This window comes from Natrix helvetica, assembly GCF_964273705.1.
Source record: "Natrix helvetica genome assembly, chromosome: 1".
Lineage (NCBI taxonomy): Eukaryota > Metazoa > Chordata > Lepidosauria > Squamata > Natricidae > Natrix > Natrix helvetica.
The window spans coordinates 254,204,147-254,218,955 of NC_138548.1; the positions used below are offsets into that span (position 1 = coordinate 254,204,147).

The following is a 14,809-nucleotide window of genomic DNA, read 5'->3' on the forward strand; positions in this document are numbered from 1 at the left end:
TTAACTTCTTCCCAGAGCTTTCAATACTATCAACTATTGATTAGCTCTGAGAATTGGGGATGGATAGCACAGTGTTGTTCTGGTTCACCTCCTTCCTCCAGGGCCAATATCACTTGGCAGTGATTGGGGAGGAGAGATCCTATCCTTTGGTCCCTGCTCTAGGAGATGCCACAGGGTTCAGTATTTTCCCCTCCTTTTGTTTAAGGATGCTAGGTGAGCTAATTTGTTGTCATAGGGTAGAATATCATCAGTATGTTGATGACACCCAATTACCCAATTATACATTTCTGTCCCTGACGAATTTAGCAGTGCTATGAATGTTGTATCCTGGTGCCTGGAAACTATGAGAGTCTGGATGGGGAACAAAGATTTCATCTCAACCCTGGGGAGACTGAGTGGCTTTGGGTTTTGAGGCCTTCAGGTTCTAGGAATATGTCATTTGATCTTAGATGAGGGGTACTGTCCGAGAGAAACCCAGTGTGCAGTTTGGAGTCTTCCTGGACTCATGACTCCTACTTAAAAAGCAAGTGGCAATGATGGCTAGATGGGCCTTTGCATCCTGCCGTCAGAGTGAAGTCTACTCCCACCCTCCTAACCTTCCATAAGGGCCTGCAGACCTGGGTATGCCAGCTGGCTTGGGGGCCAATGGAGAGTATCATGATGGAGATGGTTGATGGAACAATAGCAGATACCATTCTCACCCCTGCTCCATCCTTCTCCATCTTTTAGTTATAATTTGTATTTTAATTTTTAATTAATGTTATTAGAAATATTTACTTTTATTGTTTTATTGCTCTTAATGTTGTAAGCCACCTGGAATCATCTTCTGGCGAAAGTGGGCAGCAAACAAATTTAATAAATAAATCAAATAAATAAACACCCCCTATAATCCCAAGTGAAGTAAGAAAGAAAAATGTTCCTAGCATGTCTTTTGTTGAAAAAATTATTTCCCCATTCCTTTGCCTTCTGAGGGAAATCAATTGCCTCTGAGTGTGCAAATCAAGAAACTATAATTTAAACCCATCCTTCCAAACCTAGATTAGAAATTATGTTTTGATACAAGTTCAAATTCATAGCTATGTTGAATAGAATGAACTGAGTGCTCAAGGGATAGTCGCTATTTCACTCACAATTCTGGATGAACATTACGGGTTCAGAATTGTTAAAATACAGCCTGCTACACTCTTATTTTTATTTCAGTAACCTAACATTCAACAAAACACTGACTGTGTGGATTAAAATTATATTTTTCCCATAAGAATAACTGTGCCCTGCAATGACATTTTTGTGGTCATTTTGTTGTTCTTTACCATAGCTATTACATTTATGTTGCATAATAAAAAAATAAATTATAATTTAAAATTTGTTCCCCCAAATTTCACTGTTTGAAAATAAATACTTAATTTGTCTACATTACAGAGGCATTTTGTCTTAAATAATTCAGTAGAAAGGTCTGAAGAACATTGAATTCTAATAGCATTTCTGAAGTGTGTGTGTACCCATCTGTCTTCTCAGTTTGAACAATCACATAATTTTGCTTTGTTACTAGCATATTTTTTGTATTTCCTCTATGAAATTGGAATAATTAACCTCCTGCAAGGATACTCAAAACTAATTTTAGCAGTGCTTTATGTTGCTTTGAAGATGTGAAAAATTGTTAATGTATGTCAGTATAAGTATAATCTTTATTGTCATTGTACTTAAATACAACGAAATTGGTTTTAACCTCACTGGTGCAAAATTATAACAGAAACGAAAAAAGAAAGAAAAAAAAACAAATGTGTGATTGCGGTTGTATTTAAAAGTGTCACAGTCCAAGGATAGAAACTATCTTTAAACCTGTTTGTTCGGCTGGCTATACTTTGATGTCTTCTGCTTGATGTAGAAGTGCAAAGAGACACTGACCAGGGTGTCAATCATCTCTGAGCATCTTCCTTACTCTGCTAAAGCAGCGAGATCTGGCGATGTCATCCAGTGGTGTTAGAGGGCAACCAATGGTTTCTTGTATTGAAATGATCACTCTCTGTAGTGCCTTCCTGTCTGCAGCTGTTAAACCAGTATACCATACTGTAATGCAATATGTGAGGACACTTTCTATGGTGGACCGATTGAAAGAGGTCATCAGCCGTTGTTCCACCTGATTTTTTCGCAGGACTCTAAGGAAATGAAGTCTCTTTTGGACCTTTCCAATCACCAGAGAGATGTTGTTTTTCCAGGTGAGATCTTGACTAATAAGCACTCCCAAGAATTTAAAAGAGGAAACCCTCTCCACATAGCCCTCCTCGATATACAGTGGGGAAGGTTCCTCTCTCTCCTTCCAGAAATCTAGCACCATCTCCTTTGTCTTACTAGTATTTAGATGTAAGTTGTTTCTTGAGCACCATGCGGATATCTTCTGGACTTCTTCCCTGTATGCTGATTTGTCCCCTCCAGTTATGAGACCCAGCACTGTTGTGTCATCTGCAAATTTTATTATGATGTTGGATGGATCAGAGGATATGCAGTCATATGTATACAGCGAGTACAGGTCTGGGCTGAGCACACAGCCCTGAGGGGAGTCTTGCTGAGCTTCAGCGTGGAAGATGTAAAGGACCCAACCCTTACTGTTTATGGACGATCCGTCAGGAAGTCTTCGATCCATTCACAAGTGAGAGTAGGGAAATTCAGGTCAGTCAACTTTTCAATGAGAATTCCTGGTAAGATGGTGTTAAAGGCGGAGCTATAGTCTATAAAAAGCATTCTGACATAATTCCCAGATATCTTAAGGTGGCTCAGTGCAATATGTAGAGCAGTGGTGATGGCGTCCCCTGTTGACCTGTTGCCTTTATAAGCAAACTGGTGTTGATCAAAATTTGGTGGAAGACAGGACCTGAGGTGTTGTAGGACCAGTCTCTTAAAGCACCCTATCACTATAGACACCAGTGCAATGGGTCTATAGTCATTCAAGCTTTTTATGGCTGCTTTCTTCGGAACTGGGATAATTATGGCTGCTTTCAAGCATGATGTGACTCTAGCCTGTTGCGGGGAGAGGTTGAAAATCCTTGTCAGGACCCCTGTTAATTGGTCAGCACAGGTTTTTACTACTTTCCCCAACACCCCATCTGGACCTGCAGCTTTGTTGGGATTTGCAGCCTTCATCTCGGCTCTCACCTGATGTTCATCCAGGGTGAGTGGCTCTCACCTGATGTTCATCCAGGGTGAGTGGCTGGAGGTCAGACGGCCTTTGGGCTAGAGCCACAGAGACTGATCTTTTGATCTCAAAGCGGGTGAAGAAGCTATTTAGCTCTTCTACTAGCAGAGCATTAGCATTGGCTATTTTTTTCGTATTGCCCTTATAGTTGGTTAGGTGTTGTAGCCCCTGCCATACCTGTCTTGAGTTATTATCTTCCAGATACTTCTCTACCTTTTGTTTGTATTTCTGTTTAGCTGCCTTAATACCTCTTCTCAAGTTTGCCCTGGCTTCATTGTATTTGTCTTCATTTCCTGCCTTGAAGGTGGAGTTTCGGGCTCTCAGAAGTGATTGTACCTTTGCTGACATCCAGGGTTTACGATTTCTGTAAACTCTGATTCACTGTTACATTGTCTGTGCATGTTTTAATGTATGAGCATACAGTGTCAGTGAATTCTTGCAGCTCCAAATGTTCAAATATACTCCACTCGGTAGTCTCAAAGCAGTCCTGCAACTGGCAGACTGCTCCCTCCGACCAGATTTTAACAGTTTTCAAGACTGGTCATATCCTTTTCCTAAGGGGGAATATACTTTGGGCACAGTAGCAGAGAGATGTGGTCAGACGTACCCAGATGGGAGAGGGGGATTGCTTTATATGCCTGTCTTAAGTTTGAGTACATATGGTCTAGAGCAGCGATGGCGAACCTTTTTTGGCTCACGTGCCACAAGTGGGGGGAGCACAGGGGGGTCGTGTGCGGATGTGCCGCACCCATAATGCAACGTGCGACCCCCCAGTGCGCATGCACGCACAACGCACGACTCCCCCCATTTTTACATGCTTTTTTCGCCCTCCCCAGGTTCCAGAGGCTTTATAGGAGCCTGGGGAGGGTGAAAAGAGCCTCCCCCACCCCCCGGAGGCCCTCCGGAGGCTTCAGGGACCATCCGGAGGCTTCCCTGAAGCCTTCGGAATGCTTAAAACCACCCTCCGAGCAAACCGGGTTGCTCGGAGGGTGGTTTTAAGTGCTCCGAAGGCGTCAGGGAAGCTTCTGGACGGTCCCTGAAGCCTTCGGAACGCTTAAAACCACCCTCCGAGCAACCCGGAAGTCACTTCAGGGAAGCCTCCGGACGGTCTCTGAAGCCTCCGGGGGGTGGGGGAGGCTTTTTTCGCCCTTTCCAGGCTTCTATAAAGCCTCTGGAGCCTGGGGAAGGCGAAAAATAGGTTTTTAAAAAGGTGAACTCAGCGCCTCGCGTGCCCTGACAAATGGCTCCGTGTGCCACTTGTGGTACACGTGCCATAGGTTCACCATCACTGGTCTAGAGTATTCTTATCTCTGGTGGTACACTGCACATACTGCATAAACTTAGGGGTAACAGACTTTAGACTGGCTTGATTAAAATCTCCAGCCACAATAAAAGCGCCCTTAGGGTAAGTTTGCTGCTGCTCTCAATGGCATCATGTAACTTAGCGCTGCGCTAACATTTGCATCAGGTGGAATATAGACAGCAGTGATAACTATAAACAGAAATCTCCCTAGGTAAATAAAGTGACTTTATTTAAAGAATAAATTGTTTAACTCCAGCATAGTGTGGAACATTTAGCAGCCTCTGTGAACTTTAGCTTTTGAATGCTAGAAAAATTAAATGTGCAAAGTATTTAAGTTATTTAACGTATTTATATCTTTCAGCTCAAAGCTTTCCATAGGCACCTTAAACTGGATTCATTAGTTATTGCAAGAACATGCTTTCAATGATTGATAGCTCAATCTACCTTCAGTGTTTCCAGTCCAAACTCTAATGACTATTAGCCATATCTGTAGACTTTTTGCTTATGCTGTTCACTTCAAGCTACTTTCCATTTCTTCTTTAGATAAAGAGGTCCCGGCTTATGAAATTTTGTTATGAAACAAAATGGAGAGGCTATTAATTTGAAGCTAAGTAGTATTCAAGATTTATTTTACTTCTGATAGGAGTCTATCAGAGCTGCAAAGTAGACTAGGAATTAAAAACCACCACCACCAGAAGAAGACAATGGCAAACCATTTCTGTACAATACTGTTGGCAAGGAAGCTGCATGGCCATATCTGGAATTGAATTTGTTTTGATGGACTAAACTTTACTTTCATTTAGATTTGGTTTACACTTTTCTTCAAAGCCCTCCAGATGAATTAAAGGCAGTAATTTAGCAGGGTCATAGAAGTTTACTGAATACAGTGGAAAGCTCCTGACCTCAACATCAGCAACTGAGAATAGAAAGGAGAATTTACAGAGTGTTGATGTTTGTGATATGTGTCTTTAAAGTTATTCCTTGATCAACTATTCCTGGCTAACCTATCTGGAATTTTTTACACAATCATCTCACATTAAATAACTTTATTCAAATAGCGTTTTATATTTTATAAACCTCATCAAGCTTATATAAAAGTACAACATGTAGGTATTAGAAATGTTATGTATGTTTCAGTGCTTAAATTAGGTAAGATTTTAAACCTTATAAAAATATTTCTATGCCTTGAGCAATAGCATATATTTTTCTTCGTCTAATTTTTCAGTATATATTCAATTTATTTAAGCTGTTTAGAATTAACCCACCTAGTTTCTCTGCTTAACAATGTGTTTATTGTTTAACAAAATAGGAAAAGAAAAGCTATGTACGCCCTCAGATTACTGTAATTTTGCCAGTAAAAAATTTGAAACATAATCCAAGTGAAAAGCAACACTGGTCATTATTAACATTTAGAGTAGCTCAGAGCAAATATAGAGAGGATAAAATGGCCCAATACATCCAAGGCAGCAATCTCTATTTCTTAAAAACAATAATCAAAAGAAACCCCAATCTCACTTTAAAATACTCAGAAAAATTAATATCACAAGGGGGGTCTCAAATCATATTTTTAGCATATGAGAATTTAGGTGCAGAGCAGATCCACAGTTTAATGGATAATGTTGTTTGACAACTATTCTACATTACTTAGATGTTTTTGAAAAAATATTTTTGAATGGGTATTCTCCAAAACTGTTACAAATGCTTTAAAATTGAGGATTCACAATTCCTAGTATCATACAAATGTACACTCAAGTCCACCCTACTAGTTCTTCTACTATAATAATGCAAAATGTAGAAAACCAGGGAAAACAGTGGACAAATAAAGCAGGAAATGAGGGAAAAGAATAGGAAATATAGCAAAAACTAACGCCATTTACATCTTCTGTTCTTGCAAAGCAATTTTGCTTCTACCTCATCCTTACATGGGATACACATATCATATTTTCCTCTTTAAACTTCTCACCTCTCTTTGAACACCTTGTCAGCATCATTTCTCCATCATTCCTTTCCCCTCAACTTTTCCACATTCCCTACATTGGTTTTACAAAGCTGATATTATTATTTTTCTCTAAGTGGCCAGACTGCGTCTTGTTTTCTTTCATTCACTCACTTCTTACTCACTCTTTCTTTTAGTCCACTTTCGTTCAGCATTCTTTTTTGGGAGGATGGGGGTGTTAACACACACACACACACACACACTTTTCTTTATTGTTATATTTCCAGCGCATCTACTCTCAGGTCCAAATAACAAAGTGCCAAAAGAATTCTCTTAGACATAGCCATTTTTGCTTCATTCATTCCGTACTAGAGGCCAGAGATAAACTGTCTTCTCCTTTCTATCAGTATTTACATCACTTAAATTTTCTGTACACATTTTCCTGTCTTCAGTAAACATTCTACCAAGGTACACAAGTTTAACAACCTGCTCTACTTTTCATCATTTATAACTTGCAGTTTTTCATTCTGTTTTCCATGTCAGTCATAACTGTCTTGGAGATTATTAATTTATTAATTTGTAGCCATTGTTCTTGCTAAATAAAGAACAATGTTCTTTATTGTTTGGTCTATGCTGAAAGGAATCAAGCATCAATTTTCTGAAAAGTTGAAATCTTTTGTATAGTATTAAGTGTGAGTTTTGTTATATTTTGCTATATCATTAGGATTTCACCTAACTTTGAAAGTGCAGTAATTTATTTATTTATGTGTTTGTTTATTTTTAAAAGCCATAGTTTTTTCTTAACCTTCCCAATTGGAAAGATGTTTTGATAATTTTTTCCATATTCCATATACCCATCATATGTCACTTTAGAGCTACATCTTACTTTTGTGTTTGAATACAAGTGTTAAAGGCAGAATACACAATAATGCAAAGTACTTGAATCAGGTAATACTTGAATCAGAGACGTGTTTCTGTATCTAACAGGCAATACTATCTAATCTGCTATAAGAATAGAGCAAACCCTGAATGCACTATAGCCTCTCATCCTCCAAAATGTTCCTTAAACAGAAAAGCTTTGTGAATGTTACTTGATTATGTAACTGACTTAGCCTACATATTCACATGTAAATTAATTCCAAGCTTGTCCCCATAAGGATATAGTGCATATACTTCTAAGTGCATCTTGAAACTATTTCATTTAGATCATTCATACATCATGTTGTATATTTTGGGTAAGAACTACAGCAAAGCTTTAACATTTAATTGGAAAAATACTGAGTTAATATTTTACCAAATTGACTGGGGACAGAGTAGTTTCTTTCTATTTGAGAAGATCAAATAATTGCAGATTTTTGTGTAAATATTGTAGACAGGCTGTGGCTATTTAGTTTTTAGTTCAAGTGAAAGGCTAAGCTTTCTGTTGAACTTTCTGCATTCTGTTTTAGTTTAGCATACCTTAGATGCATGTTGAACTTGTTTTTAATTTGATGATAATTTGAAGTGGAAAATAATGAAGAAATTTATAAATAGAAAAATTAGTTGCATTGAACATGCTTTTTAGCTGCCTAAAAGTTTCAAAAAAGGCCAACTTCTAATCCCATTGGTTCTGCTTTATGTTCATATCTTGAGGACAGGCAGGTGTTAGGTGCAGTTTCTTAAATCAAACATTCTCTACTATTCCTACTCCCAAAAGATTTCTGAGATTTTTCTTTGATGAAATAGTATATGATGTTTTCAAGATTTGCTCAGTCTGTGTTGTAGACTATTGTTTCCCATAATGATTAGTCAAAACATACAAAAATAATCTTTAAAATATATAGGCGGAAAGTGATCTTAAAACTATTAAAAGTAATACAAAAATAAGTAAGATCTCCTTTGAAGCCTATCACTTTATGGACATTTTTATGCACTCCTACACCCGTTCACAAGAGAATTAGTTTGTCATTTCCTTTTGTCTGGAAAGTTGATCCTTCTGATGAATTTCAAACATTTAGTATAGCAAACATGTGTTATCTATATATTTTGTCGAGGGCTTTTTCAGCATCTAATGACAAAATTACAAATAGATCTTTATTTTTTATTGAAGTTTGGTAAATATACAACTAATCTAATATTGTCTGCTGCTTACCTAGTTTTTATAAACTCTGCTTGATAATTTTTAATAATGAACAATATCACTTACTGTAATCTGGTTGATAGCTATTAATTCGTGATTGCTGTTAAAGTTTTTTCATCAACATTAATCAGCGAGATTGGACGATAATTAGCACATTGAGTATGATCTTTACCTGATTCTGGTGTAATTGCAATATAAACCTGATTAAATGCCTCTGATAATATTCCCTTATCAAGTATCTCACTATTTAATTTTTTTTTTTAGGGAAGCAACTTTTTAGACTTAGACAGACATTAGACAAAGATAAGATTTTGTTCCTCTCATGTTAGAACTCAGGGTTATCTAATGAAATGAGTTAATGGGAGATCCAAAACAAAGAGAGTACTCAAACAGTGCTTAAATATAGAATTCTGTAGATTGGGCATCCTTTGAAAAATGATTTGGAATAATGCCTTTAGAATATGCAAGAGTGCCATTACTGCACCTCTAGCAGCATTTTTTTTTTCAAATTTGCATAGACCTCTGAAAAAAAAGATGAGCTGTTTTAAATTAGTTCTGCACTTGGGCGTTCCAGATCCCAAAACATATTTACCAAATCATTTTCAAAGGATGCACAGCCCTAAAAATGAATATTAAAGGTAAAGTAAAAGTTCCCCTTGCACATATGTGCTAGTCGTTCCCGACTCTTTTCATCTCTGTTTCTTAGCCAAAGAGCCAGCACTGTCCGAAGACATCTCCGTGGTCATGTGGCTGGCATGACTAAACACCAAAGGTGCACAGAACGCTGTTACCTTCCCACCAAAGGTGGTTCCTATTTTTCTACTTGCATTTTTACATGGTTTCGAACTGCTAGGTTGGCAGAAGCTGTGACAAGTAATGGGAGCTCACTCCGTTACACGGTACTAGGGAGTTGAACTGCCAAACTGCCAACCTTTCTGATCGACAAGCTCAGCGTCTTAGCCACTGAGCCTCCACATCCCTAAAAAAATCAATATTACAATAAGATATTAATTTGAGTAACTTTAAACTATAATTATACAGTATGATAGAACATAAAACACTAGTTTTTCAGTAGATCTTTTTTGTAAAAGCTGTTTATTATAATTTCATCCATTTTTTACCCTTGCTGACCATGACCAGGAAGGTACTGTTGTCCAGCTTGTTTGTTGGCTTCAGTATTAGTCACAGTAGAAACAGAAAGCCATAGTAATTAAATCTTTGATCTGAGTCAGAACAGTTTTTTTATATTCTTATTGTACTATAGATCCAGCCCTTTATTAGCAAATAAGTCATGAATCTTTTACATATGTCACAATTGTTTTTTATTTCTCCCTTTCCCTTATATATCTTTTTTCTACTTCACTGAATAGATATATAAGTATTACTTCTTTTTAGAGTGACTCACCAAAGTCATTTAATAGCTACTAAAAGAGAAAATTTTGGCAGTGTCTTAAGTTGTCCCATAATCTATATGTGAGTCATGACCTACCATCTGAAAACCACTGAGCAAGAGAGCTCTTTAATCTGGTTCTAAATCTGATTGATAAAGCATCAGTTTTATATTTGTATGTAAAATCTGACATTTTCACACAGCTCTAATTCTTTCATAAACATGATAAGTGAAGGCCAGTCCAGAAGAAAACTGATGAGAAACATATGATTGTTCCTAACATTAAAACAATAAAATAGCAGTTGACCTCACACTTTTAGAACCACAAAATGTAATTAGGTTGTCAATTCAATGAAAGCTATGTAATGGGAATGATCTTTTACAGAAATTTACCCACACGTCATATTTAATGTGTTTTTTCTCAATATCATGATTTAAATATTTATTTCTACTGATTTCAAAAGTTCTGTATATTCTTAATATCACAGCCAAGTTATGAGGATTAATGCTCTATCACTGTATATTTAATTCTCTCTACATCCTCCTGCTGTTGAAATTGCCAGAATTGTAGGAAAGGTAATATTCTGTTTCGGTCAAATTAAATGATGCATTCAGACTTCCTGAGGAAACAGCTTTTTGTAAGCAGCTAAAATATTTATTTATCCAGGTTTCATTTTACAGGTTTTTTTTTTCTAAAACAAACAAAGCTATCAACTCTCTAATGATCTAATCTAAAACCAAGTCTTACCCCCTGCTTGGAACTAGAAATGAACGACATTTGAAATACATTCTTGAAGAAAATTAGAGGGGTACTTTTGTCCCCAAACATCTGGTGGGAGGTATAGAAAATCTGATAACTGATACCTTGCTGACATTATTTGGATCTGAAGTGATTGTCTAAACACTTTTTCTTAGGTACTGTCTATTTATAAAAATTACTTTTAAGTATCACAGAAAGACAAATTAAGGAAACACATTAGGAACTAGGTTTAATATACAGTATCCCTACAGTCTTCCTTCACACCCACTATACCCACCTAGAGAAAATGGAGCAATGATACTGGATAGGCCCAAGGAATATGTTACTTTTAATTCCTAAACCTGAAGTATTTTAGCAGCTGAATTATTTAAAAAACCAAATTGTATCTTCTGCATTATGAAACAAAATCTTGAGTACTTTCATATGTAGAAACGTAAAAATGATGTGCTAGATTAGACTTAGACCCATTTAATCTAGCATTTTTGTTCCCAGTGTGGTCAACAAAATGCTTCTGTAAGAGCACAATCCTTCTAAGAAGGCAGGAATATTCTCAAAACATCTGGTGTTCAAAAGAATCCTTACTGAAGCTAAAAACAAAAAATGTGATTTGGAACAATTGATAGCCACATCCTATGTGAATTCTCTATTAGAGAAATGCAAGTTGGTGGCTATTATCTTATTTAATAGTAAAGATACATAAATATTTCTCTTTTTTCCTTCTCAATCGCTTATCATTCAACTACACTGGAATGCTTTTTTATTGTGGACATATTCCATGTACTTATGAATAATAAAATATTTTCTTGGTGTGACTAGTTGGAGATGTGAGAGTCAAAATTATTGATAATGGAATAAATAACTAATACAGAAATCTGTCTATTCGTCAATATAACAATATAATATACTATAATACAATACAATATAATATAATATTTTTCCAGTAGAACAATCTAATAAAAATAGTTGCTTTAATCAGTTTTTATCTTCAGCATTTGAGTTTTGTAACATGTACCATTTTTTTCATAAAACTGAAAACAATTATACACATTGTCTAAATGTTGATAGCTTGTTATGATTCTTAGAATAGTCTCTACTGAAAGTTTTTATTACTAACAGTATTCTTTCTTGCTGAACTGTGAAATATTAAATACCAGTCCTATTCACCTCAAATTAGTTCTTTCAAGGATCACTCTTCTTACTATTTAAGAAAAATAAGGCCCAGATATTTTAATACTTTTTCATTGCCAGTGCAAACATAACCTTTGCCATTTTTTTTATTCCTGTCCTGTATCTGGTTGGCATCAGTTAAAACTACTACAGTTACAATTCCTGCACTGATTTGCTTCTCTGCCCCACTTAAAAGATAATGAATTGTGCGTAGCAAATAATATTAGTTAGCAGTGACCGAAAGCATAGCATGAGTTAGCTGATACCTCACTTATTTTCTTCTGTCAGCAACTGTGAACATCTGCCTATAGTGAACGCAAGCCTTACCGCTTTCAGACAACAGAATATGTTTTTTTATGTTTAAGATCTTCTGTTAAAGGAACAACCACAAGGTCATCTTTGAAATTCATATGAATAATTTCATAAAAAGGATTGATACCTACTGAAACCTGTTGCTAATTATTTTATATTGTTTTCATGAATAAATAAAAATGATAGACATTTTTGTATCCCCAGATTTTGCTTTAAAAGGACATGTTTTCTTTGCAAAATGGATTTGTAGGATTATATTAGGCTGAGCTGCCATGTTAATCCCCCTGACTGGAGTGGAAAATGATTCTCTTGAATCAGTAGTAGCAATAGCATTTGCTAGAATGAGTGACTCTTGATGGGATACCAGGCTCAAATTTTGGTGATCTTAAATTGCTGCAATATTAATCTTTAAAACAAGTAACTTGATAGTGCACTTTTATTTTTTAAAAAATAGGCAGAAGAAATAAAGGTGTTTTTATGGAAGTATTGTCAGATTTATCAAAAGCTCTGAGAGGAGTGGATTTTGTGGGCTTATTTCCAAAGTTTTTGTTCATACAGTTTCCCTGCCCTTTAAGGAAATGTAGGAAAAGTTATATGTAAAATAAAATTGCAATATTTCAGTTGTGCCTTGATTTTTTTTCTTTGCATGAAGACCAGGCATCTGAAAAAAATAATTCATACTTTCAACAATTTGAATGCATCTCTTAAAATTGTTTTCTTTCTTTTTTTTCTTTTGTAGTTCTTTGAGGTTCCATTTGATGCAAATATGAACAGGACAAAAAACAGACCACTAGTACAAGGACAGATCAGGTAAGGTTGCACATATGCTTTCTTTAAGTAGAAGTGAATCTCACTGTTGCTATTGCTGCTTCAATCTTTCTTTATGCTTAGTTAAATAAAGATTAAAAGACATGGAAAGAAATCATTTTGAATGGTTTGATGATTCTGACACTTAGAATGTCACCCAGGAAATACATCAACTTGCCTTCATCATGTTCATATTTCATGTAAGGGCCATTATAGATATACTTACTAAGAGTTACAGACTTCAACATTTTCGTATAAAAATAAACATTAGAATCAAAATGCTGATGCTACTAGGACTTGTGAATTTCCAGAAAAATTAAACTGTCCTGCATTAAATCTTAAAGAAACTTTTAAGAAGTTTAAGGTAGGTAAGGTACCTAACACAAGTGTTAAGAAGTTTAAGAAGGTAAGGTACCTAACACAAGTAATCAGTTTTTATCTTCAGCATTTGAGTTTTGTAACATTGTACCATTTTTTTCATAAAACTGAAAACAATTATACACATTATCTAAATGTTGATAGTTTGTTATGATTCTTAGAATAGTCTCTACTGAAAGTTTTTATTACTAACAGTATTCTTTCTTGCTGAACTGTGAAATATTAAATACCAGTCCTATTCACCTCAAATTAGTTCTTTCAAGAATCACTCTTCTTACTATTTAAGAAAAATAAGGCCCAGATATTTTAATACTTTAATACTTCATCATGTTCATATTTCATGTAAGGGCCATTATAGATATACTTACTAAGAGTTACAGACTTCAACATTTTCGTATAAAAATAAACATTAGAATCAAAATGCTGATGCTACTAGGACTTGTGAATTTCCAGAAAAATTAAACTGTCCTGCATTAAATCTTAAAGAAACTTTTAAGAAGTTTAAGGTAGGTAAGGTACCTAACACAAGTGTTAAGAAGTTTAAGAAGGTAAGGTACCTAACACAAGTAAATAGGCTTGTGGTCTTTAAATATTTGGGGAACAAATCACATAATACCTGATCACTGGTTTATGATATTCTAGTACTGTGATGGCGAACCTATGACATGCATGCAACAGGTGGCACGCAGAGCCCTCTCTGTGGACACACATGCTGGCCGGTGCACATGCATGCAGCAGAAATCAGAAAACCGGCATGTACATACACTCTGGCCAGCTGGTCTTTGGGTTTCTGGGCTCCAGCATGCGCACATGTGCACGTGCATGCATGTTCCGATTTGGGCACTCGGTGCCCAAAAGGTTCACCATCACTGTTATAATAGAAGAGAAGCACAATAAGTTTTCTATTGCAAGGGACAAAATCACAGGGGATTTACATTATTAGAATGATTGAGGACTCATGGCAGTTTCTGAAATAAATAATATATAATTGTGATTGCCATGAATTAAGGATAACATTTTGGAGTCAAAATGAATGCGTACACAATTATTCAAAAGTAACATAAAATATTGCTATTACTTTTATGGACAGTGCTGTGCTAGTTCCAGTAGTTGGAACTAGCTGAGAATGTGCTATTTCCTATCTACTGTTACCTACATGTTGCCTGCATTCTGTTTGGTCCTTGTGCTCTCTGAGCTTGGTGGTTTTCTTGCAGACGTTTCATTACCAAAGTAGGTAGCATCATCATACACTGTATAACCTAACATCAAAAGGCTGATTATGTTACCTAGTTGATAATGAAAAATCTGCAAGAATACCACCAAGTTCAAAGAGCACTAAGGACCCCACAATTTAACCTTGAATTCCAAATATTCACTTCTATTGGTACCTGCATTCTCTTCCTGTCTTAAATCTTAATTGTGTCATTTTATACATATTACATTTAAT

At 36.0% G+C, this 14,809-nt stretch overlaps 1 protein-coding gene across 1 annotated transcript in view; it reads left to right on the plus strand.

The window, feature by feature from the left end:
• COX10 (cytochrome c oxidase assembly factor heme A:farnesyltransferase COX10) overlaps positions 1-14,809 on the plus strand; it is a 110,463-nt gene that overhangs the window by 59,548 nt on the left and 36,106 nt on the right. The window contains exon 5 of the mRNA XM_081965886.1: positions 12,917-12,987. Coding sequence (XP_081822012.1) covers positions 12,917-12,987 — 71 coding nt within the window. The remainder of the gene's footprint in view (positions 1-12,916; positions 12,988-14,809) is intronic.